At 39.0% G+C, this 27763-nt stretch overlaps 1 protein-coding gene across 3 annotated transcripts in view; it reads right to left on the reverse strand.

Moving 5' to 3' along the window:
* Positions 1–27763, reverse strand: part of kat6b (K(lysine) acetyltransferase 6B) — a 186998-nt gene that overhangs the window by 86356 nt on the left and 72879 nt on the right. For all 3 annotated transcript variants that reach the window (XM_051922955.1, XM_051922954.1, XM_051922956.1), the window contains exon 3: positions 16605–16713. In XM_051922955.1, coding sequence (XP_051778915.1) covers positions 16605–16713 — 109 coding nt within the window. The remainder of the gene's footprint in view (positions 1–16604; positions 16714–27763) is intronic.

The raw sequence follows: 27763 nt of genomic DNA on the forward strand, positions 1-27763 counted from the left end.
TGAGTGTTTTTCTTCAAGGAAATTTGTCAAGACAGTTCAATTATCGTTGAGATATCTCAAACAGATTGCCCTGCATAAAGTTTTAAAATTTCTTTCATTGAAAAGCATTGGGAATCTGAACTCATCTATCTAAAAAAACAAAAGCAATCTGATCGACTTCAACTACAAATTAGTTTACTGTTTCAGGATAATAATGACAGATACTACTCGTCTTGTATATTTTGCATATATTCCTCTTTCACTACTGATGGTGAACATATCCCTAACAGAAGTTAATAAAAACACCAGCAGACTGTGCGCACAAGTAAAAAACTAACTCGCTGTTTGCACGGGTGGCTGAGCAACCCAAAATCTGCAAGTAAAACTAATGCATGTGGAAAGCTTTCCATCAGCATGTTGTTTCTGCTTTATCAAATCTTCCCAGCAATGTTTTTTGAGTTGATACTTTGTAATCTTCAGTGCAAACAGAAGAAAACCAGTGCACATGCATTTTACTCCACCCAATGTTTCCCCATGGACCGGCACTGGTCCAGCAAGGCAATTTCATCAACCCTCTTATTGCTTGATGCCTGTCAGCGAAAAGCAAGTTATGAATTGTGCCGCCGCTAGTACAAGAGCAAGTTGTTTCTGGGTGGACTCTATTGTTAGCTGATCAAGCTGCTCAAAATCTAGCTGGGCAGTGTCGCTGTTCGATTGAACGTTAAATCAAATCAAGCTGCTCAATACTCTATGGAGACATCCCAGAGATTCTCTAACTAAAATCAGTCCCCTTATCAAAAGGCTGAAATCCTTTGAAAACCACTGTAAATTAAAGGATCTTCTAACCATAAAATTTTATAATACATGCAAGGACAACAAAACATTATCTAGATATGAATGAAGGACTCTGTGGCATGACTATTTCACTGACACTATAATTTACTAGGGTGACCACATGTTCCAGAGACTAGGACAGTCCTGATAAATACCTGAAGAATATGAAAATGTTCCAGTTTTAACTTGCTACCCATCTAATAAATATTTTCAGTGCTGTAAACACTGCTTCACTGACACAAACACTGCCACAATATATTTACAACAGTGTCCAGGAAACTCCAAGAGGGAGCCCCCACTTGTTTAACAGCTTGTGTTATATTTAAACAACATTGTAAGTAGGGATAAGCAGCAGACAAAAACGGAGCACCCACATTTATTTGTTTATACTTCAAAAACAATGGAATCCTGTGCATCTATACGTTCATAACAGTGCATAACAGTGTTATGGCTCAGAAGCATGGTACTCTTTCAGTGACGCTCTCCTTAACCAATGCAGAGGAAAAGTGCTTCTGCTCCAGCACCTTCTACACTCAAACCCTTTCTCATGCACTCCTTCCACCCTTTTACCAGGACATCCTCCTCTTGAACAGATGTTTCATTTGCATAATGCACTGTGCTTTCTGTAGCTGTCCAGCCACAAGGCCCTCTGCATCTCCAGCCTGATCATTACCTAATATTGTTCTGTAATGTTAAAATAAATGATAAAAACACATGAAAATGCTACTCCGACCAAAACACTGTCTGTGGTGTTTGTGTAGTTTCCATCCCCGGATGCGACAATATTTTATTGTTAACATGTTAAACAAGCCACATTAAATTGCTAAAATGAACATGTTAAATAAATACTATGCCTGGGAAAGTTATTTCGGCTATGTTAATTAGCTCTTACAAATTGTCACTATATATGGATATGAGATGGGTGGGCGAGTTGTGTATATATATATATATATAAAAGTAATTTTCACCATTTCTGTAACAAAAAAATTATATATCCCGTATATACTCACGGAAAAGTTCTCCCGCGGATAAGTCAGGACTTGATTTTACTGTATAAAATTTCTCTGGTATTTTATAATGTCGCTCGTATAAGTCAAATGCGGAAAACTCACGCTATTGGGCCAAGAGATTATGATATGCTAATGCCCACCTGAGAGAGAAACCACGGAGCACATAGCCTTTTTTTTTCCTATGTGGGTGCGGCAATGCACCGTATCAGCGTGTGCCCCTAACCTCTCTCTCTCTCTCTCTATTATGTCTATGTGACCTCACTATAATACCCAAACTATTCCGAAATGTTTGTACCAATTTGTGTTTTTTGTATCTCACACCCTCATACACCTTTATCGTAAGAGCATCCCTCGTCTACAATGGACAATTCGATTAATTTAAAACTGGCTTCATATTTTCTTCTAAACGTTTAAATAGCGAAAGAAATTGGTAACTGCACTACTGCAACAACATTCGATGCGTCTGAGAAACTGATGCGAGATCGGAAGAAGCAAGAAGATGAAAAAAAAAAATTCAAGTGTCGCATTTTTGAATGGGCGTATAAGTCGTGGTCTGATTTTATGATCGATTTTTCAGATTTCAGGAACAGACTTGTATGCGAGTGTGTGTGTGTATATACATATACATACATACATACATACACACACACACGTACATACATATTAATACACACATATTAATACACATATACAGGTTTGTCTGGCCCCATAAAGTGATAGTTTTCAAGGGGGTGGCAATAATGAAGAGAAGGAATCACATTGCATGACAGATGCAGTCAAAATATATGCTTTAAATGTAGTGCGGGGCGGTATACCGGTTCATACCAAAAACCGTTTTTTATTTTTGTTATGATATGGATTTTTCTTATACCGCAACACCGGTTTAAATTGCCTAAACGACGTTTGGAACGTGTCGCAGCGGGAAACTGTTCAAGTGGGGACCTTTTTCACTGTTACACCACTAAATTAGGTAGTGGTAGTGTAGGTATTCCACGGTGAAAATGGACAGAGAACATTCTGAAACTGAAGCTGTAGCCGACGATAAAGTTGAACATGATGACACAGAAGAACTTTTGCCGAAAAAAAGGAGTCACGTCTGTTGCCTGGAGATACTTTGGTTTTAAAAAGTCGGATGTGGACCATTATGTTCAAATGTGTAAATACTGTTTCTATACTACTGGATAATACTGCAAGCCAAGTTGTACTTGTTTTATTTGTTTTCAATACAGTGTAATGTACCTGGGTAATGTGTAATAGTGTGACGACATGTTGACTTTATTCTCGACATTTCCACTTTAATCTTGACTCTTATGACAAGAATAAAGTCGACATGTTGACTTTATTTTCGTACTTTGTCATTAAAGTAGAACATCGTAAACTAAACTTCATCGTAAAATGAATATTTAATTTACTAGATTTTCTCAAACCCCGTCATAAGTTATATAGCACATTAAATGCTTTGTGTTGTGTTCCCAGAGCCATGTTAAATCGGTACGTGCTTCTTAAACGGACTTCCTCTTGTACTCAGGAGGCACTGGCAGCGAACGCCGCACAGAATACATTCACTTCATGATATTCCTGCTCTCTGAACATTTAGAATGCTAAGATAAATACTTGATATAATTTTCATGATGAAATGCATTAAAGTATGTATCAATCATGTGGGGGCACGGCAGCGTGGAGGTTGCACCGCTGCCTCACAGCAAAGGTGTCTCGGTGTACCCTGCCTTGCATTTGCATGTTTGTCTGGTGGGTTTACTCAGCGCTTCAGTTTCCTTTCAAAGTCATGTAGGACGTGGGGTTTTGTTATGCTATGTTGACCCTGCTAGTGTATGTTTTGCTCGTATTCACCCTGCGATGTGCTGGCGACTCATTCACGGATGGGCAACCCTGAATGGATGGCATAATTAAACATGCATAACGAAGATATTTTTAAAGTTCTGAACACTTCGTGGACTAAGTTTATAACTAGTTTTAATTTCACAAAGACGTTTATCGTGTGGTGATTGGTTATATGGAGAAAGAAAAAGGAAGGATAGGAACTGGGGTTTTGGTACGTCAGATAGAGACAGAATGCGTGCAATAAAGAAAGCCCGACCATCAGATCACAAACCCAACATTTACACAATATTTAAGTTAAACCTGTGCGATAGCCATTCATACATCCAGTTTTTTGGAGCCTCGTCACACCTGCCATAAAGTTCTCTACACTGAACATACACCTGGGGACCCCTTACTGCGAGGGAGCAGCACTACCGCCTCACTACCGTGCATGTTTAATACCTGCTTTAATGCATTTCATCATGAAAATAATATCAAGTATTTATCTTAGCATTCTAAATTTTCAGAGAGCAGGAATATCATGAAGTGAATGGATTCTGTGCGGTGATCGCTGCCTCCTCTTAGTGCGGAGGAAGTCAGTTTAAGAAGCGTAATGAACAACAGCTGGGTCGGGGAATACTTAACACAAAGCATTTAATGTGCTGCATTAACTTATGACGGGGTTTGAGAAAATCTAGTAAATTAAACATTGATTTTAGGATGAAGTTTAGTTTACGACATTCTACTTTAATTATAAAATAAACTGAGAATAAAGTGGAAAAGTCCACTTTATTCTCGCCATATAGTTTGTTTTTTTCTTCCCTGTGTCCGTATTTTTTTTTTCCTTCACCTTGGCCCTAATACGATTCCGCAGGGCTATACCACAAATTGTATTATAAATGCAAGTTACAGTTTTATTATTTATGTATATAGCTTAGCTTGAAGCAAGGTCCATGTTAATGCAGTTTGCCTAAATTATGGTTCAGTTGGTAAAGATGTCATCACCAAGTTGCACTAGTTTTATTTTATTTTAATTTGGTGAATACTGTGTAATGCACCTGGGCTTGAAGCCTTGGAGTAATAGTGCAACTATCAGTAATAATACTATTATTTATTTTTATTGTTATTATTTTAAATATGCAGTTTAATGATAGTTAAGTTCTTTAAAAAGTCACTTTAACTTGTCAGTGGACAGAGATTGTTAACATTAACAACAGAAAGTGTAGCTGGTTTACAAAAAAATATTTACTATTTATTCCTTTTCTAAGACATGTTCAGTGCAATACAACTTTTGACAAGCACTTCTGGATATTTTACTAAGTCTAAATGCCTCTTTGGATGGTTGAAAATATGTTGTCAAAATTATAGTAAGTTGTTTGCAAAATTTGTTCAATAAAAAGGTTCTATATTTTGACTGCATCTGTAAATGTGATTCCTTCTCTTCATTAGTGCTACCCCCTTGAAAACTATCACTTTATGGGGCCATTCAAACCTGTATTAATACTTGTGTGCACATTAAAATGTTTTTTTTGTACAATGCTCTTGACAGTGGAATAGGTTATTCTTAGCCAGTAATTGCAGTGGAAAAATGTGGTTAACATCCACTCATGCATGGGAAAAAAATACCGTTGAATACCGTGAAACCGGGATAATTTAGAAAAATACTGTAATATAGAATTTTGGTCATACTGCCCACCCCTACACTTTAATGCATTTCATCATGAAAATTATATCAAGTATTTATCTTAGCATTCTAAATGTTGTCACACACGTGCGAGTAGGGGGACATTGTGTGGACCAAGTAAAGGTAATTCCACGCCAGGCCAGAGGAGGGCGGGATGCACTAAACCTTCTCCTGTTGTCTCTGCAGACCAGCCACGGGAAAACGGCTTGATCTGAATCAAGAACGTCACTTCCGGTTCCGGCGCCTAGAAGAACGTCACTTCCTGTTCCGGCACCCAGGCTGATGTCAGAAAAACACCACTTCTGGTTACCCTACAACACTTCCTGTCTGACCATTTAAAACCGCCATCTTTTCCAACCTTCATCAGTTCTGTCTTGGACTCGGTACAATCAACAACACTGTTGAATGAAAAAGAAAACCTTTGCAGCTAGGAACATTATACGGATGGCTTCCCCAAACCATTTTTACGTGTGTCGAGTCTGTTCCTATTACAATGTTCAGGGAGCAGGAATATCATGAAATTAATGTATTCTGTGTGTTGCCTACACCTCCTCTTAGTGCAAAAGGCTCTGGGAACACTTAACACAAAGCATTTAATGTGCTACATAACTTATGATGAGGTTTGAGAAAATCTAGTAAATTAACTATTCATTTTAAGATGAAGGTTAGTTTACGGTGCTCTACTTTAAAAACAAATTACGAGAATAAAGTCGACATGTCGACTTTAATCTCGACAAATGGCGAGATTAAAGTGGAAATGTCGAGAATAAAGTCAACATGTCGTCACACTATTACACAGTACCCAGGTACATTACACAGTATTGAAAAAAATAAAAACAACAAGTACAACTTGGCTTGCAGTATTATCCAGTAGTATAGAAACAGTATTCACACACTTGTACATAATGGTCCACATCCGACCTTTTAAATCCAAAGTATCTCCAGACAACAGACGTGACTCCTTTTTCCAGCAAACGTTCTTCTGTGTCATCATTTTCAACTTTATTGTCTGCTACAGCTTCAGTTTCAGAATGTTCTCTGTCGATTTTCACCACGCAATACCTCCACTACCACATGTACTCCGGTTGCACGCCTGTTTAGCGGTGTAGCAGTGAAAAAGAGCCCCTGTGCAACACCAGTGTGGCAGTAAAAAAGGTCCCCCTTAAACAGTTTCCTGCAGCGGCATGTTCTGAACGTTGTTTAGGCAATTTAAACTGGTGTTGCGGTATAAGAAAAATCCATATCATAACAAAAATAAACGGTTTTCGGTATGAACCGGTATACCGCCCAGCACTAGGTGCAACAGATAACAGGTATTCTGTCTTACAGTGCTTCCTGCATTGGTTCCATATTCTGAGTTTGTATGTACTGGGGCACAAGGCAAGGCGTATAAAGTACAGCAGACCCCCACGAAGTCGCAGTTCAGAGTTTGCGGTCTCAGTCATTTGCAGATTTTTCCTTAGAACCTATCTAATTGTTAGCGGAAACCACAAAATATCCTCCGCAATTTTTATGGCTTTTTTCGTGGTAATACTGTACTGTAGAGAGAACAGGAAGCAATTGTAGAAGAAAATGCAGCTTGGGATGGTTAAAGTAGCCAATAGAATTTGAAACTGCAACTCCCAGCAGTCCCTGCAGTGGCTCTGATTGGTCTTCTGCTGAGGGTGCTGGGGCTGTTGGGGTCAAAGGATGTCAGCACAGCTTTTAAAAAGGGGGCCAGTGACCAAAAGCAAAAAAAAAAAGTTTTTGTAATTTGTTCAAGTTCCTGTCTGTCTGCCTTCTGTTGGGTTACCTGTACTTATTTGTTTTGTCCTAGATCGTTTTGTGATTGGCGTCTGAACTGTGTCTTCTGCCTGTGTACATGAGGACTGTAAGTGGATTCATAGCCATCCTGCAAAAAAAAAAAAAGAGTGCTCCTGAACCCGTCTTCACCATTTCAGGAACTACCGGTAGTACTATCTTTACATTCCCATTCAACGTGCAGATCTCTGGACTATCTATTTTCATCATTACATTTCATCCGTTGCAGTATTACATGATTTACTGTGTGTGTTTTCTTTGTGCTTTGTTGTATTTAATGTGTAATCGCCGTAAGGGGAACAGGGGTGGTATCGTTGTTTTCATTACATTCTTTATTTGCCGTTTGATTACCGGTTTGCTTTGTTTTTGTCTCTGTTTGTGAGTGCGTGCAGGTCAGGCCAAGGCTGGGTGCGTCCCTGGAATGTCCCCCATAAAAATAAATCACCGTCTTCTCGAAGGTGTGAATCTTAGCGGCACCGGACCACTACAGCATTATTAATTTCTCCTTGCTGCTGATTGACTGTGATGCATCTCCAGTGGAGTGTTCTTGTGTATTCTGCTTTGTTCCTCTGAACCCTTAAACTGCCACAACCGGTCAGTGCTGTACATTCGTTGAGCTGTCAGCTCTTGACCACTGCCAGCCCCTTGTGAGCAAGGGGGTCTGAATGCACCCCTAGAAGACACGAACACTCCTCAAAAAAACCCTCTTAAAAAAATGCTGATAGACTACCTTCACATTGCTCCCTTACTTGTGGCTGCTCTGTCACGTGATATGCTTCTCGCACGATGCTACGCATACTTAAAAGCCTGAACAGCACTTGTCCTTTTTGGCTAATTGCTTTGTTTCTCTTTCCTCCCCATGACATCCTCTGCTCCTGTTGTGCTCCCCTATGATGTTTGCCTATTCTTTTAAACGAGAACTAACTGCATACTGAGCTTGTGTTACTTCTGAAAGAGACATGTTTGTTTGAAGTGTCTGAATAAAGTTCCTGTCTCTACAATATCCACTGTTTCTGTGCAATTCTGTGACCCAAGCGTGACACCCTGCAGCCTCACTGTCTCTGGGATTGAGCCACTGCACTATAGCCTGCCAGCATCAACGCTTACCTCTGTGTGCTTGTGTGCAGCCAGTTCAAACGCAGTTGGCTTGGTGATTTCATCCATGGCATCAGTTACACCTTGTACATATTGTTCCAGTAGTTTTTAAAATAGTTTTTAAAGTTCATTAGCAATGTGTAAAATGATCAGTGTTACAGTAATTGTGATGCTCTTTGCATGAAAAAAAATGTGTTTCATTAAAAATTTCACTTTTTCTTTGTAAATTGTGACGTTTACTTAAAGTGCAGCAAAAAAGTATTTGGCGTCCAAGGATGCATTAACCCCCAAGTATGTGGCAGTTTAAGGCTTAAAGCCCCAAGATGTCGTTGAAACGCCCTGGACCTTCTAAGGCTTCTGACAATGAAAACGCACTTGCATTAAGTACAGTACATATAGCGGTAACATCGGTATTTTACATTCTAGCACTGCGGGAGACATAGCAGTACATTACTGTACAGTATACGGGTTTACCTTTACATTCTTTTTTTAGGTAATGTATTAAGCCAAGTTTGAAATTAAATGAAAAGTGTTTTGAAGTCATATTTAGGGTTTAAACTATAAAAATAGGCATTGGTTTTTTCATGGTTTTTCTCAATTCGCGGGTGCTCTAGGAACGTAACCCCCGCAAAATTTGGGGGTGTACTGTACAGCAAGATTTTAATTTTCATTGCAGACCAGGCTTGTGTATGTTCATCAGCTGGTGTCGATTTCCGGGTCCTTATAGCTTCTATATTAGCCACCTAATAATAAAACTGAAAGTTAGGTAGTGCCATGCCACCTTCTGCTTTAGGTCATTGTAGAGAGGCTCTATGGATGCATGGATGTTTTGAATTCCAAATAAATGAGGTTAAACCTGAATCTAATTATATATATATTAATGCTTTTAGTCAACACACATTTATATGAAAAATTAGCAGTGTTGGCCAATAAATAAATAAATGTGTGATCACTAAAAATACAAAGAAATTAGAAATTTAAATTTAATGTAAATTAATGTACACATCCGAGGTCAAATCTGATGACATATTGCAATCTATTCAGAAAACTGGGTAAAAAATTGATTGGAAATTTTTACCCAGGCAAACAGATAGGGCAAGCTGAATACAAATTGTGTAAACGTCCAACTTGCTAGCCACTTGACCAACACCACTAAATTTTTCATATATGTGTGTTGGCTAAAAGCACTATACATGTGTTTAATCACTAAAAGTATAAGGAAATTAGATATTTTTATTTGATTTAATTAACATGTAGCTGAAATATTGTATTGTCACCATATGCAAAGTTTGAAGGAAATTGGTTCAGTAAAAGTGGGAAAAAATTGATTGAAAAATCTGACCCAGAAAAACAGAGGACAAGTTCAGTAAAATCATGTAATAATAATAAAAAGGTCTGAATTAAAGTAGCTCTTTTTCTCAGTTTATTACTCCACTTTCTTTACCGTAAAGGCTAATATACCAAACACTTATCTCTCTGCTAAAACTAGCCTCCACTTGCTGCTTTTTGTTTGCACTGAAGGGGTTTTATTAGAAGCACGGAGCACTACAACTAAATTACAGTAAAGCTTAGGAAAGGAGGGGTTCAAAAATATAGCTTTTGTGATCTGTCAAAATTACCAATCATCTGACCTTTTTTTTTGTGTGAAAATCAATAGATTTAGATTGGCAGCTGATCGATCAGAACATGTCAGCATTTTGCCCAGTTCCAGTGGGAAAGCTTCTGGCACCCTCAACCGACCTCCTGAACTCAGACCACTGAGGACAGTGATTGCGCAGCCCTCAAACACACCTGAATGTCCTGAATGTTTCGTCATGCATACATTTTCTAACTTGCTTGACACAAACAAATAAATAATAAACACAGTACAAGCTTTTAAACAAGTACTGCATAATGAAAATGTAAGTCCATATTTATAATTACAAGAATTAAAAAGGTTTGGCTGAAGCACCAAAAAACAAACAAAAAAAACAAAATCAAAAAAAGCTATAAATATAACAAATGTATATTTTAATTGCAGTAGTATAATTAATGATTAAAAACGATTAAAACCGATAAGTGCATGTATTTCTATTTAAGCAGCTTCAATACCAAAATCAAAACACTGAACTAATGTGCGAGACTATATAATTTTTGTTGTTAGACAAATTGTGAACACTATTTTTAAATTATGTTTTGTTCCAGTAAGTACATTATCAAAGAAGTTAAAATATAAAAGCTTGTAATTATGAAAAGCATTGTATTTTCTTTTATGCTATATGTAAAATGTTTCTTCAGGGTTTTCTTGTAGTATTTTCTATTTCTTTTCTGTTTTATTGTCTCTTATTCCAATCCATTGCGTTTCGGTTCCTGTACTTATCTTTAATTAGTGTTTTATGTGGATATCATGTCTTTCCAGTGTCGAATATGCCCTATTTGGAATTTCTGTGGAAATGCTTTGGGCATGGGAAAGGTGCTATATAAATACAATTCATTATTATTTGACTTGTCTTTATTCACAAGTATTTATATAATTTTAGCATACCAGGAAGGTGTCCTCTTTGAAAGTCATACAACAAAACATTAACGTTAAGGAATTTTGTTGCAGCTCCAAAGATTCCTGACTAATTATTTCTGTAATTACTGATAAGTACTTGGAATGTATTCAGCAGTACAGCTATTTTAAACAGTAGTATCCTTAGACCATCCAACCACAATACCCTGAAACCTTGCATGGGGTCACCAGCGCTTTATACGATCTATCCATCCATCCATCCATTTTCTTCCTTTTATCCGAGGTCGGGTCGCGGGGGCAGCAGCTTGAGCAGAGATGCCCAGACTTCCCTCTCTCCGGCCACTTCTTCTAGCTCTTCCGGGAGAATCCCAAGGCGTTCCCAGGCCAGCCGGGAGACATAGTCCCTCCAGCGTGTCCTGGGTCTTCCCCGGGGCCTCCTCCCAGATGGACGTGCCCGGAACACCTCACCAGGGAGGCGTCCAGGAGGCATCCTAATCAGATGCCCGAGCCACCTCATCTGACTCCTCTCGATGCGGAGGAGCAGCGGCTCTACTCTGAGCCCCTCCCGGATGACTGAGCTTCTCACCCTATCTTCAAGGGACAGCCCAGACACCCTGCGGAGGAAACTCATTTCAGTCGCTTGTATTCGCGATCTCGTTCTTTCGGTCACTACCCATAGCTCATGACCATAGGTGAGGGTAGGAACATACAGTGGTGTGAAAAACTATTTGCCCCCTTCCTGATTTCTTATTCTTTTGCATGTTTGTCACACAAAATGTTTCTGATCATCAAACACATTTAACCATTAGTCAAATATAACACAAGTAAACACAAAATGCAGTTTTTAAATGATGGTTTTTATTATTTAGGGAGAAAAAAAATCCAAACCTACATGGCCCTGTGTGAAAAAGTAATTGCCCCCTTGTTAAAAAATAACCTAACTGTGGTGTATCACACCTGAGTTCAATTTCCGTAGCCACCCCCAGGCCTGATTACTGCCACACCTGTTTCAATCAAGAAATCACTTAAATAGGAGCTGCCTGACACAGAGAAGTAGACCAAAAGCACCTCAAAAGCTAGACATCATGCCAAGATCCAAAGAAATTCAGGAACAAATGAGAACAGAAGTAATTGAGATCTATTAGTCTGGTAAAGGTTATAAAGCCATTTCTAAAGCTTTGGGACTCCAGCGAACCACAGTGAGAGCCATTATCCACAAATGGCAAAAACATGGAACAGTGGTGAACCTTCCCAGGAGTGGCCGGCCGACCAAAATTACCCCAAGAGCGCAGAGACGACTCATCCGAGAGGTCACAAAAGACCCCAGGACAACGTCTAAAGAACTGTAGGCCTCACTTGCCTCAATTAAGGTCAGTGTTCACGACTCCACCATAAGAAAGAGACTGGGCAAAAAACGGCCTGCATGGCAGATTTCCAAGACGCAAACCACTGTTAAGCAAAAAGAACATTAGGGCTCGTCTCAATTTTGCTAAGAAACATCTCAATGATTGCCAAGACTTTTGGGGAAAATACCTTGTGGACTGATGAGACAAAAGTTGAACTTTTTGGAAGGCAAATATCCCGTTACATCTGGCGTAAAAGGAACACAGCATTTCAGAAAAAGAACATCATACCAACAGTAAAACATGGTGGTGGTAGTGTGATGGTCTGGGGTTGTTTTGCTGCTTCAGGACCTGGAAGGCTTGCTGTGATAGATGGAACCATGAATTCTACTGTCTACCAAAAAATCCTGAAGGAGAATGTCCGGCCATCTGTTCGTCAACTCAAGCTGAAGCGATCTTGGGTGCTGCAACAGGACAATGACCCAAAACACACCAGCAAATCCACCTCTGAATGGCTGAAGAAAAACAAAATGAAGACTTTGGAGTGGCCTAGTCAAAGTCCTGACCTGAATCCAATTGAGATGCTATGGCATGACCTTAAAAAGGCAGTTCATGCTAGAAAACCCTCAAATAAAGCTGAATTACAACAATTTTGCAAAGATGAGTGGGCCAAAATTCCTCCAGAGCGCTGTAATAGACTCATTGCAAGTTATCGCAAACGCTTGATTGCAGTTATTGCTGCTAAGGGTGGCCCAACCAGTTATTAGGTTCAGGGGGCAATTACTTTTTCACACAGGGCCATGTAGGTTTGGATTTTTTTTTTCTCCCTAAATAATAAAAACCACCATTTACAAACTGCATTTTGTGTTTACTTGTGTTATATTTGACTAATGGTTAAATGTGTTTGATGATCAGAAACATTTTGTGTGACAAACATGCAAAAGAAAAAGAAATCAGGAAGGGGGCAAATAGTTTTTCACACCACTGTAGATCGACTGGTAAATTGAGAGCTTTGCCTTACGGCTCAGCTCCTTTTTCACCATGACCGACCGATGCAGAGCCCGCATCACTGTGGACGCCGCACCGATCCGCCTGTCGATCTCACGCTCCATTCTTCCCTCACTCGTGAACAAGACCCCGAGATACTTGAACTCCTCCACTTGAGGCAGGATCTCGCTCCCAACCCTGAGAGGGCACTCCACCCTTTTCCGGCTGAAGACCATGGTCTCGGATTTGGAGGTGCTGATTCCCATCCCAGCCGCTTCACACTCAGCTGCGAACCGATCCAGAGAGCTGAAGATCACGGTCTGATGAAGCAAACAGGACAACATCATCTGCAAAAAGCAGTGACCCAATCCTGAGTCCACCAAACCGGACCCCCTCAACACCCTGGCTGCGCCTAGAAATTCTGTCCATATAAGTTATGAACAGAATCGGTGACAAAGGGCAGCCCTGGCGTAGTCCAACTCTCACTGGAATCGGGTTCGACTTACTGCCGGTAATGCGGACCAAGCTCTGACACTGGTTGTACAGGGACCAAACAGCCCTTATCAGGGAGTCTGGTACACCATACTCCCGGAGCACCCCTCACAGGATTCCCCGAGGGACACGGTCGAACGCCTTTTCCAAGTCCACAAAACACATGTAGACTGGTTGGGCGAACTCCCATGCACCCTCCAGGACTCCCTAAGGGTGTAGAGCTGGTCCACTGTTCCGCGACCAGGACGAAAACCACACTGCTCCTCCTGAATCCGAGGTTCGACTATCCGACGGATCCTCCTCTCCAGGACCCCCGAATAGACTTTTCCAGGGAGGCTGAGGAGTGTGATCCCTCTGTAGTTGGAACACACCCTCCGGTCCCCCTTCTTAAAGAGGGGGACCACCACCCAGGTCTGCCAATCCAGAGGCACTGTCCCTGATATCCATGCGATGTTGCAGAGACGTGTCAACCAAGACAGCCCTACAACATCCACAGCCTTGAGGAACTCCGGGCGTATCTCATCCACCCCCGGGGCTCTGCCACCAAGGAGTTTTTTGACCACCTCGGTGACCTCAGTCCCAGAGGTGGGGGAGCCCACCTCCGAGTCCCCAGGCTCTGCTTCCTCATTGGAAGGCATGTTAGTGGGATTGAGGAGGTCTTTGAAGTACTCCCCCCACCGACCCACAACATCCCGAGTCGAGGTCAGCAGCGCACCATCCCCACAATATACAGTGTTGACACTGCACTGCTTCCCCCTCCTGAGACGCCGGACGGTGGACCAGAATCTCCTCGAAGCCGTCCGAAAGTAGTCGGGCTCACCTCGACGCACAGCTTGGACTCTGGAACCAATCTCCTTGAGAGGGGCTGGACTCTCTACCACTCTGGAGTTGCCCCCGGTGAGAGGCTCTGAGCAGGTGTGGGCATACTTATTGCCCCCCGACTTGGAGCCTGTACATTGGGGTTTACCCCGGTAGATGAGAGGGTACCCACCCTTTTTGAAGTCCCTGGAGGGGGTGCTAGAGGGCATACCTTCTGGGGACTCCCTCGTACTGCTGGGGGACTTCAATGCTCACGTGGGCAATGACAGGGAGACCTGGAAGGGTGTGATTGGGAGGAATGGCCCCCCCGATCTGAACCCGAGTGGTGTTTTGTTATTGGACTTCTGTGCTCGTCACGGATTGTCCATAACGAACACCATGTTCAAGCATAAGGGTGTTCATATGTGCACTTGGCACCAGGACACCCTCGGCCTCAGTTCGATGATCGACTTTGTGGTCGTGTCGTTGGACTTGCGGCCACATGTCTTGGACACTCGGGTGAAGAGAGGGGCGGAGCTATCAACTGATCACCACCTGATGGTGAGTTGGCTTCGATGGCGGGGGAGGATGCCGGTCAGGCCTGGTAGGCCCAAAACGTGTTGTGAGGGTCTGCTGGGAACGTCTGGCAGAGCCTCCTGTCAGAAGTAGCTTCAACTCCCACCTCCGGCAGAACTTCGACCACATCCCGAGGGAGGTGGGGGACATTGAGTCCAAATGGGCCATGTTCCGTGCCTCTATTGTTGAGGCGGCTGACCGGAGCGGTGGCTGTTAAGGTGGTCGGTGCCTGTCGTGGCGGCAATCCCCGAACCCGTTGGTGGACACCGGCGGTGAGGGATGCCGTCAAGCTGAAGAAGGAGTCCTACCGGTCCCTTTTGTCCTGTGAGACTCTGGAGGCAGCTAATAGGTACTGGCAGGCCAAGCGGAATGCAGCTTCGGTGGTTGCTGAGGCAAAAACTCGGACATGGGAGGAGTTTGGGGAGGCCATTTAGAACGACTTTCGGACGGCTTCGAGGAGATTCTGGTCCGCCATCCGGCGTCTCAGTAGGGGGAAGCAGTGCTTTATATGATAAGCACTAAAAATGCAAAATGCTTAGATTAAAATTATACTGAACTTCCAAGCAATAACACAATGTAATTGATCTAAGAACAGACATAATCTGCCACACACTATATTATTCTATGAAATATCAGACACTGAAATTTTTCCATTTTAAAAAAGATTAAAAAAAATAAAGGAGGCAAGGAAGGGAAAAACAAAAAGAAAAACCCAACACCATCAACTTGCACCACATCCACATTATATAACCCCGACTACTTTACAACTCCAGTAATTACTATTATACCCAACACTGACTTGTTATATTAAGAATGTTTCAAAAACAGTGTGAAGTACAGGGGCTATCTAATGTATGTTGTTCTCACTGATGCAAAATAAATAAATAAAAAATAAAATACAATAGTATAGTAACAAACCATCACATCAACCACAATCGAATGAGAGGAATTAACAGGGTAACTTGTTTTCTTCAGCTGCCCTCCACATTCCTTTTAGATACTTTTCACAGTGTAGGGAACCTTGAGGAGCAAGGGTAATTCTTCTTAGCTCACATACCACCATATATTAAACAGTATTCTTTTAAGTCTCATCATATTCACTTCTCAAATTAATTAATCATTTTATGTGTGCCTAATTCTTTTTGTCAACTCTGTACTTGTCTTAACTTCTTTCAGTAGAATCCCCACAAGTCTACCTAAAGATTCTTTGATCAGTCCTTTCCAGCTCTGCTTCAAATTTGGCCTTCAGCAGCCATATCCAACTCCTAAACGCGTGGCATGTAATTGGTCAGAGAGAAGCTCTTATAGAAACCAGGAGGGGAAATGGCCCTCAAACATAGGATATTCATGAAAGTTCCATTCACCACAGAGAGGACAGTCACATTTCCTGTTCATCATAAAAGATAAACAGAAGAGGTTGCTACAACAAAGAGTTGGCCTTCAAAATTTTGAACTATTCCATCTCAAAATCATAGGCTAAATTATTATACTAAAAGCCAAGTATAGTTTTGTTTTGCATTTATAAAATAGGTTTAGAGTCATTATTGTATTGTACAGACTAGTGAAATTCTTATCTACATGTGCTAATTTTCAGCCACTAGCCGTAGGCCAAAAACATCACAAAAAACACTGAAAATGATAAAATTGCAATGCCAGGTTAAAATACAGAAGAAATCAATACTATTACTCACCACTGCTTCCACAGTCTGCACAGGAAAGCAGCTCTTCCGGCATTTTCTCACGGTTGGACTCGCGAGTTCCCAAACAAAAACTGCATATTGGGATTGGATCTGCACGAGGCTAAAACATAAAGAAGAAATCAAATACATACAGTTAAAAAAGAGAAAAAGTCAAAACACATTCAGAGGACTTACCAATACATAAAAAGCCTACTAAATAACACTGTTAACAATAACATGGTTTACTGCAATGTGTTTAAAGTTATAGAAAAGAGGCAAAATAGTATTTTTTTCTGAAATGAAACAGTACAAAACACTGGAGCCAAAGTGTACCACTCCAATGACCATTAGTTTTGTCTTACATGCTACTGAGCAATTTATGTTCTTGTTTTTGATAAAAATGGATCCTTGCATATACTCAGGTTTAGGCTGATCTATCAAATAAATATACAAATAAAGAACTCACCAGTTACTGTGCTAATAGAAAATATTTGCTGCAGACAACAACACTGCTACAAAAACCTAAATTATTCCATATCACAAAAATGTGTGATCTATACAGAGTTGTGCTGTCACTGCCATCCTGTTGCAAAACCATACAATCCCACTATAAGCAGAGGACAATCCAACATTTTGCTTGGGACAAATTAATGCAGTTAGATTCTTCCAGAATGCCAAAGAGGGAACAAAAGCTCCCACCAGTACTTTAACTTCAATACATTCACTCAAACTACACTTTTAAAAGAACACAAGGGGGAAAAACATGAAAAATTATAATACCATGCCAGTATTATAGTCTAATAAAATCAAAAATTAAGATGTCAAAGAAGAAAATGTTAAAATGAGAGCTGGACACAGGACACATCAGAAGGTGTTTAAATTGCCACGATTAAATGAGACTTTATTTGAAACAACAGTTTATAGCACACTCATATGCATTAGTGTTGTGCAGTAATACCTTTCAAAACTTACATTAAGATCAAAACATCTAGAAGGATTTCATTAAGCACTAACAATTCATTCTACACTTTAATGCTATTATAGAGAAGAAAATATTCTAAAACATTCAAACACTTCTTAAGTTTTGCATGTTTAACTCAATTCAGATCACTTTCAATTTCTCAAAGTACAACCTGTGCAAGGAAGCACAGAATACATTTTATAAGCATTAACATTTCACAACTTTCAAAATTTCAGCACTGTTAACTGCTAAAAAAGATGGAATGAAAAAGGTAAAAAGTTGACATAGAAAAAAAGTTTTTTTTTTTTTTTACAAAATGGAAAAGTAAATCACCTTTATTTCTCACTTTGCAGATAGGTTTTTTTGTTTTTGTTTTAAATATAGAAACCACACACAGATGGAATATTCACAGCACTTTGGGAAGATGTCTCAACTCGGGGAAAGTTGGATGGATATTATAATAAACATACAATTTAAATTGATGAAAAACAATGGTCTGGTGGAAGCTTTCATTTTCAACTCTTTGGGCATTCAAGTGTTATTAGCATTACAAGCAACACACTGATGTTTTTATTATTCCAAAGTGACAACCTGTGGTTTGACTGGGTACCTACACAACTCCACCTCGTATTTTCATTGTCATTACCTTCCACACTTGTGTGTTCCAGAGCCTGTGGACAAGTTAGTTTCATTTTCTAATGTGAAGTGGAGATTTTATGCTGCAGGCTTGACTAGGCGTGTGGCAGTAAGACAATCATTCCGAAAAGGACAAAATAGGCCTTGAAATATCATGGACTACTGCAGACTGGATCTCCTCTTCACAGCAAAAACAGACTTCATATTTTTGAACAATGGTTAAACTGTGCTTGAGGCTGTTGTTCTGGGAGACACCTATCACATAAGCTGGTGACCCTCACAAACTTGTCTTCTGATTGGGTGGCGACTTTGGGTTTGCCATCTCTCTTCCTGTCAGAGTTTATTCCAGTTTCCAATTGCCTTTGGAGCAATTAACACTGTACTCACTGACACTTTGTTTTTTTTTTTTGCAATTTCTCTAAATGAAAGACCTTCATTTCTAAGAGTAATAATGCTTGGTCTCATTTCATTGGCTAATTGCTGCTTTCTTGCCATTATTACTGGAATATTTTCCAAAGTAGTATTTCAGAGTGTTTAGAACACAGTCTGTTCCAACTGTACTTTAAGACAGATGGTGGGTTTTTAAGTAATCAACAGAAGTTGGGACACCTGTACAAACTGTTTCCATTAACTTGTAAGGCTTAATTTACTGTAATTGCTGCAGAACATCTGTAGACTGTAACCTATTAGTTACTCCTTGAAAAAGGCCCATTTGTAATATTCTGAAATTTCCTTTTTTCCAGTTTTTCTAACTTTAAAATGAAACCTGTGGCAATTTACTGCCTACTTTTTCACCATTTTTGGTCATTCGTTGCATTTCAGCCAATTAAATTTAAAGAAAAACTGAGGTGTGCTAAACCTTTTGACCATTAGTATAAGTGTACAAATGTGGTTACTCTTCCACTAATATAAGCCGTTTATGAAGATGTGCCAGATTAAAACATACGAGAAATCCAGATTACCCTCCAAGTTACACAAGGTCAGCCAGTCATTTCACGGTGCTACCCAAGAAAACCTAGCAAACTGATAAATTTCACAAGTATAAACAGACAGATAAAAGATAGATAAAGAAGAACTCAATTTCTAAACTTCCATATACGCATGAGGCAGGTGACTTATTTATCCAATTTACACAGCTCAAAACGTACGATTTTCCTTGGAGCACTTAAAGATGCAATTTACTTTAAAAGATATGCACATAATGCAGTTCCATAATTAATACACAGTGTTGCTTATTTAGCCAAATTAATAAATGTAGTAGTTCAACCAGGGGCTTTACATATGTGGTTGATGTAAACAAACCTTCAATTAATATTGGTGCTGAATATCTATACTGCATGTCAGATCTTCTTCACTTCAGGTATAAACCTGCCTTAAGGCTTAGATGTATTTTTATATTCCTATCCAATTGCAAGTGTGTAAACATTCAGCTAGTAAGAAGAAATTAGTGCTAGGGGGATGCTTATGTTTGCGCAGAGCTGTGGACTTCTATAGAAGTTAATTAGAACTGTCACACTGAATTACATCACTAGACTTTTTTTCCTTGACATAGAAGAGCACCAAATATACAAAATAGCAGGGTGTACTGATAAAGGCAGTAAAAGGTTTCCAGACCTATTTCTCCACTAAAATTATCAGCATTTAAACATACAAAAATCTTTACATGCTTGCTTTCTTTCGAACTAGACAGTCTATCACTTTAAAGAGCACTCCTAATAAGAGAGAAACTCGCATGGATTTCTGGCCCTTTTGTTCACAGTGCATGTAAGTCTTCACAAATATTTGATATCTTTTTTGCATCTCCCCCTCATGATATCAAATAATTAAAATTATGCAACCCATAACAAGTTTCTGTACCCTTTCACAAATGCCCTCACAAATGATGATATTTACCATTGCCACAATCTAGAAACATTTTTGTTCAGAGTTGTGACAATACCCTGACCTGACCACAGCATTTATTTGCAGCACAGGCTCCATGCACCAGTTATACACCTTCATCTTAATGTCAATGTTGACTGGCTGCTTAACCACAACATATTTATTCTTGATGCATAAAATAAGATGAATAGAGGAAAGGGGAAAAACACAGTGCAGTAAACTACCTATAATAAGCATCTATATAAAGTTCAAAGAAAGAACACCACACAATTGTTAATTTCTGAAAACAAGTAATCCAATTAGAAGCCACACTGGATTAACAGCAAGAACAGGCCACCAATAAAGAGGATAGCTAAGACAAACTACAGTTACTCTCAGGCCTGCAGGACCCAGTATCAAAGTGAATGATGTAGCTTATAACTTAATGCAGCTTAACACACACATTAACTAAGCTTTGTGAAATTTGTGACCAACAAAGAGATCTTGACAATACATTGTTCTTTTCTCTCTTGCCAAATTAACCCTAGCCTGAATGAATCTATTAATTTTTTACATTCAAAATCTCTCATTTAAATTTTTACCAATGTTGTTTCTTGTCCTAGAGTGTGTATATAAACATAGGAAACTTCAGTTTCTGTATTACATCTTGCCTGAAGAAGGGGCCTGAGTTGCCTCGAAAGCTTGCATATTGTAATCTTTCTAGTTAGCCAATAAAAGGTGTCATTTTGCTTGGCTTTTCTCTACATTCATAATGGCTAACACGGTACAGCACCCTAGTACTACAGATATACAAGACACCGAAATGTACCGCTACTACATGGAACTGAAGACCCGGTGGAAGAAACTGTCACACATGGACAGCGACACCTTCTTAACTAAATGCAAAAAGGAAAATCTTATCCCGAAAGGCATCATGATAAGGAATCCAACCATTCACATTTATAATACTCGGTTTGCAGAGCAACTTTGTTTTAGGACATCTGCAAGGATAAGAAACCACTTAATCCAAATTTTCTACAACATCAAGAAGAACACGCAAAGAGAGATCCAAGACCTCATCCTGCTCCTTGGAAATGACAGGCAGGAGATGGTAAAGGAGCTCCATTGCTATTACAAAAGACTCCAGAAACTCCTTATTGTTAACAAAAAGAAAAAGCTGCATAGACTACGAGAGAAAGCTGGACACTTAATAGCAAAAAACAAAGAGCAACAGACCTGCATTGTTAATCTCTCCTCATACACACCAAATGAAGCAGAGATGTCGGTACTTACAAAGGGACTCTCATATTGTCCTGCAAAGCCCATTGACAACATCAGACTCTGCAGTGATATGGAAGAATTCTTCAGAAAACTCAGACTAAAAGAATTTTTCCACAAGAAAGAAAACAGTAACACACAGGAACCAACAACAAGCAGTTACAACAACCCCACCAATAAATCCACATGGACACCAGAAGCTGGCAGAAACTCTACCCTGGATAATTATATAGACTGCTTCCGACAGAGAGTGAAAACAGGAATCTTAAACAGGCAACAAAATCGGATAGAAAACATTACTAGGGATGAGCGGAAAGCCATACATTCACTAAGGGAAAATACAGAAATTATTATCAAACCAGCAGACAAAGGGGGTGCTTTAGTCATCATGAACACATCAGATTACATACAGGTGGCACAAAGACAATTGTCCAATACTATGCATTATCACAAACTGCAAGAAGACCCAACAGATCTCTACAAAAAGGAACTAAAAAAAATAGTAAGTAGCTTTCCTCTTGACATCAGGGATCATGTAAACAGTTTAATTCCTGAGAACCCCAAAATGGGTTACTTCTACATGCTTCCTAAAATCCACAAAGAAGGGAACCCAGGAAGGCCTATAATCTCAGGAATTGGCTCCCTTACAGAAAATGTTTCAGGTTGGGTGGAGCAGATCCTTAAACCCCTCACCCGTAACACAACCAGCTACATCCAGGACACCACTGACTTCTTAAAAAAACTGTTTGCTTTAGGCCCCTTACCTGAGGGAACCTTACTGGCCACAATGGATGTTGAGGCACTTTACACTAACATCCCCCATGATGATGGCATATTGGCATGTGAAATGTACCTCAAACAACATGATTTACCCACAAAGTCAGTAATAGAAATGATAAAATTCACTCTGACACATAATCTATTCTCTTTTGGACAGGATTGCTACTTACAACAAATGGGGACTGCAATGGGATGTCGGTTTGCACCTCACTATGCAAATCTTTTTATGGGAAAATTGGAGGAAGATTTCATGTCAATGTGCATCGTAAAACCAATGTTGTATCTCCGTTACATAGATGACATCTTCATAATCTGGACTGCCAGTGAAAAGGACCTCCTCCATTTTCATAATGAATATAATTGTTTTCACCCCAACATAAAGCTGAAGCTGAATTACTCAAAAACAGAAGTCAGCTTCCTTGACACCACCGTTCAACTGAAAGACAACACCCTTGTAACTTCTATTTTTCACAAACCGACAGACAGACGGACCTACCTGAAAAGTGATAGCTTCCACCCCAAGCATATAAGGTGCTCCATTATTTTCAGCCAAGCAATACGGTACAATCGTATTTGCTCAGACCCAACAGACCGTGATCAACTACTGCAGGAGCTCAGACAAGATTTCATCAAACAAGGTTACACCCCGAAAACAACTGACACTCAAATAAGAAGAGCTTCTGCCATACCCAGAGACAACCTTCTGGAATATAAAAACAAAGACAACAAGGATCGCATCCCCCTTGTTGTCACCTACAACCCACATCTTGAAACACTTCGAAAAATTATAAAAGAACTTCAGCCAATACTAAACAATGACCAAACACTGAAAAATGTATTTCCTGAACCTCCCCTCCTGGCATACAGACAACCACCAAACCTTCAACAATTAATTGTCCGAGGCTCCCTAAGTGAACCAACAGAAAATGGCACATCTCCATGCCTACAGAAAAGATGCAAAACATGTGCCCACATCTATGATACAGACCGTATAGTTATACCACACTGCCGACTTGAACATCACATCAAGGGATCATTTTCCTGCAGATCATCTAATGTAGTCTACCTAATTTTCTGCATGAAATGTCCTGACACTGCACTCTATGTGGGAGAAACTGGACAAACACTCCGCCAGAGAATGAACTTACACAGGTTCCACATTAAACATGGCAACACAGATGTTCCTGTGGCGGCCCACTTCAACAGCCATGGACACTGTGAGAGGGACTTTAAAGTCACAGTGCTTATGGGCAACTTCAAAACACAGCAAGAGAGAAGAGAATGGGAAGTTAAACTCATGCTAAAATTTAATACTTTACAACATGGATTGAATAAAGACAAGAGTTTTATGGCCAGATATGAGGATTGTTTACATCTCTCAGAATAACAGACAGACAACCTGTCTACAGACCCACATTGTTTTGAAAAAACTCATTACAAACTTCAAAAGACTTTGTTGGACAGTTATCTTATCCAGAGATCTTGACAATACATTGTTATTTTCTCTCTTGCTAAATTAACCCTAGCCTGAATGAATCTATTAATTTTTTACATTCAAAATCTCTCACTTAAATTTTTACCAATGTTGTTTCTTGTCCTAGAGTGTGTATATAAACATAGGAAACTTCAGTTTCTGTATTAAATCTTGCCTGAAGAAGGGGCCTGAGTTGCCTCGAAAGCTTGCATATTGTAATCTTTCTAGTTAGCCAATAAAAGGTGTCATTTTGCTTGGCTTTTCTGACCAACAAAGAGAAACTTAACTGTGTGAATTTCAAATACAAATGAATCACTAATGCTGGGAGAATATTTCAATCCCAGCACAGTGAAATATCACGCTTATCAAGCTTTTCAAGAATGCTGGAAATAAACAGCTGGAAATAAAGAGTGTACTACTTATATAAAACACAGACTTCAGGGGCATTTTCAAGGTATACATTAATTAAGCAGAACTACAAGCTGAACAATGGCTCTCTTTAAAAGGAAGGCTAACAGCTACAACACTTCAAAAAAAATCTATTTTAAAAAAAAAAAAGTGTGATTCTTATTACAACACTAAAAACTTAAGAAAATGTATTACAATTATACTGGCTATTGACAAAAAGAAAATTGAAATATAAAATTAAAATTGATTGTGTATGGCCTGGAGACAAACTGGCACTGCTTGTCCAAGGCTGTTTTGTCGACTTGTATCCAGGGTTGTTGGAATTAGCTCCAGTCCCCCAAATACCCCAACTCCTAAGTGGATTAAGCAACTTTGTTATTTTTATTTATTTTTCGGTCTAAACATGCACCAAGAATGTATCCACACCACAGTGTGCTAAATTCAAGCTCTAAAAATCATAACCGAGCATACAGTAAGTGTTAATGCTGTTGCATCACTCTATCGCTGAATTAATCTACGTTTCTACAGTGAACCACATGCACAGCAGGACTCTGAATTAAAACAGGGAAAGTAGGTGCTGTGGATGAACAGAAGATATGATAAAAGCCCAGGGCTGACAGCTGGTTAAAATTAGACAATTAGTCATCTGGGCCAACTGTCAGGTGTTCGAGGCAGCAGGGTGGCAGAGAGTGAGGCGTCTGTACTATTACTTGGGGACTACTTGTCTAGGCATCCTGTGGAGGCAAAGTTCTGACAGATGCCAAGGGAAATGAAAAGCTTTGGTTTGATATTTGAGATATGGTTCCAAATTATAAAGAACAAAATAAAGCATGCTTTTTTTGTATACACACACACATACATACACAAAAAAAGATGAACCTGGGATGCTGGCCTTGGAAGAAGAGGTCTTTTCCTGAAACTTGCACATAGAACGAAAAGGTTAAATAAAATGGGTAAAAATTTGGAATCACCCAAAAATCCAACATCCAAGGTATGTATTCTTTTGCCCATTTTAAACCTCTCATTTCTCCGTTGCTGAAAACACTAGTATTTTGTGCGTACCAGTAAGGCGTTTTTCTTGACACCTTCAATTCTAGTTAGATTCCGTTTGCCCCCTTCTCTCAAGAGGGTAGTGGACACCTTTGCATGAAATCTCCAGGTTTCTTAACAGTGTGTTGCATGGAATAACCTTCATTTCACGAAAGAATACACTGACATGGTTTTTGAAGAAAGCCGTTCTGTTTTAGCCATATTTAACCTCGGAATTGAAATTTAGAAATGTCTATTGAGTTAAAAGTACTAGCATTTCTATCAAAACAATTACAATTTCTGGGTTATTTCAGACTGTTGAATGCTAGTCTATACACATATCTATCTACAGCATGTTTGTGGAACGACAATAAAAATAAATAAATCACCGAAAAATAGTCTGAAATACATTTTAACAGCATCAGTCAAGTTTGTTCCTAAAGTGCAGTAAGGAGTTGAAGACAGTGGTTAAGGGAGGAGACAATACCAGCCAGATTTAAAGAATATCAAAGGGTAAGCTTAACACTGGTCACTCCCATGGTTTTTGGTCAACATCAACTTGGAAATTGGGCTAAAAGAAAAAGAAAAAAAAATGGGCTCAAACATATTCAACTTTTTGCGCGTGCAGGAATGTTTTCTGTTCATGAGTAAAACAATTATATCGACTCATCAGGAGAACATATTGATGAAATACAGAGTGAAAATGCAACTTCAGATGAAAAAAATATATGCAAAGTTCTCAAAGGAGGACACCAATTACATCAGAGAAGAAATGTTAAGACATGTCAATTATAAACATTTTTATTCCTTTTTGGCCAAACCAGTTGACAAGAGAACAGCTTTGCTTATAGTAGACACATGAGCAGAACAAAGACTCTGGCAAGTTCAAGACATTTCTGCAATTCCTTTCTTGGTTCACTTGAACTGCTCTCTCTTTAGAAGAGCATACACCGTGTCACTAACTGATCTTCACATGCAACTGAAATCTTCCTTTCTAAAAGGGTTTAGTTTATTGTTTATGATTTGAGTGGATTATTCCAGAAGTATATATTTAACATTTTTGCAAATAAGCATGTTTTGTGCATACAATTGGATAGTTGCCATGTGGATTATAGGACACCATTAACATGACATTCCCACCCTCACCCTTTTTTTCATATCAATTACCATGGCCCAGCTTTGGTTATTATAGGCGTCGATCACAAAAATTCTCTCTATTGTGCATCAAAATATCAGATTATTATTAGTTTTTTTTAACCATCACTACAAACTACATGGGGTAACACGGAAGAAAGTTTTCAGTGGAGTATTCATTTAAACATAAATGACACATTACAAAAACAAAAAATTGTAAGTCATTTACTAGAGTCAAATAAATAATAAAATGTTTCTACTTAAAATATCCTTTTTTTTTGTTCAGTTTTTGGGGCATGGCAGAGACACACGTCACCCAGCATTGGAAAAAAAGCAGGTTCAGACAAATGGAACACTATTTACACTACAAAACAGCATTTCTGTTGAAACTGAAAGGTAAGAGATCACTCATATTAAATGATAAGGATTTAAACTAATAAAGACATTTTGTGTATTGCTGCTTTTTCCTCCTCTCTACCAAGTATGTCAATATTTACAAATCATTAACTATTTTCAGTCTGTTATTATGAAATTATCCAAAAATAAACAAACTTTACAACCAAAGAAAATGTCACTCTAAAGTGTGTGGAAAAGCACATATCTCAAAAAAAAAAAAAAAAAAAAAATTTAATTTACAAAATCAAAAATGCATAGTAGATTACATATTATAGAAGTTTTCTGTTACAATAAAAATACTAGATATCATCAGAATGTTTTTTGCCAAATCAAACACTGATAAAAGCAACTATATTTCTACAGCACAATTTCTGTGCCACTCACTGCCAAAAAAAACCTGAAAATTAATTTGTACCTTTGTGTTCATATTTTTTGGACATCTGAATACAATATAGGAGTATCTCACTACTGATGACTAGAAATGGCTTTTCAATTGATGCATACAATTGCATTAGCTGTGTCTGGGCACAAAATGTGGTATTTTGTACAATCACAAATAACATTTCTCTTTCAAAGTACAATAGTACAATATGAACCTTATGTGAGCACTCAAACAGTTTAATCAACCTATAGTGTACTATTGTTTAGACTTTGTCCATTTTAATGAAGAATGCCTTGTAATCTCAAGAGAGTGTTCATGATAAAAACAAAATTTCACTTAACATCTTTATTGTTTGCTATTGATTCTTGCTCAAACTTGCTTGAAGATGTAAGTGCAAATAGTGCTCAGGATCAAATCGACAATCAAAATATCTGCTGTGAATGTGCGTAATTTACCAATATACATTTTATAAAAAAGCTATAAAAACTAAATACTTGAAATAAGACTGCAAAGTAAACTTGTGCTTTAACAGCATACTTGAATGAAGTAATGGTTCAATGCCCTACTGTACACCTGATCACATTAATAAAACAAAGCCAAGGTTAAAAATATCTACAGATCACAAACCAAGTGTTTCAAGGTACAGATGAATTTTTTATCCATCATGCATTATCAAATGTTTCCCTTCTGCAAAGATAAATCATTTATTCAATGTCATGTTATTCATGTAACAAAGCTTTCCAGATTCACATTTTCATTTATCTTTCCCAGAAGACTTCTACATCCAACTCAGTGAAATGTGCAGTTACTCAAGAATAATGGCACACACAAGA

The sequence above is a fragment of the Erpetoichthys calabaricus genome, chromosome 2 (genome assembly GCF_900747795.2).
Source record: "Erpetoichthys calabaricus chromosome 2, fErpCal1.3, whole genome shotgun sequence".
In the NCBI taxonomy this organism is placed as follows: domain Eukaryota; kingdom Metazoa; phylum Chordata; class Cladistia; order Polypteriformes; family Polypteridae; genus Erpetoichthys; species Erpetoichthys calabaricus.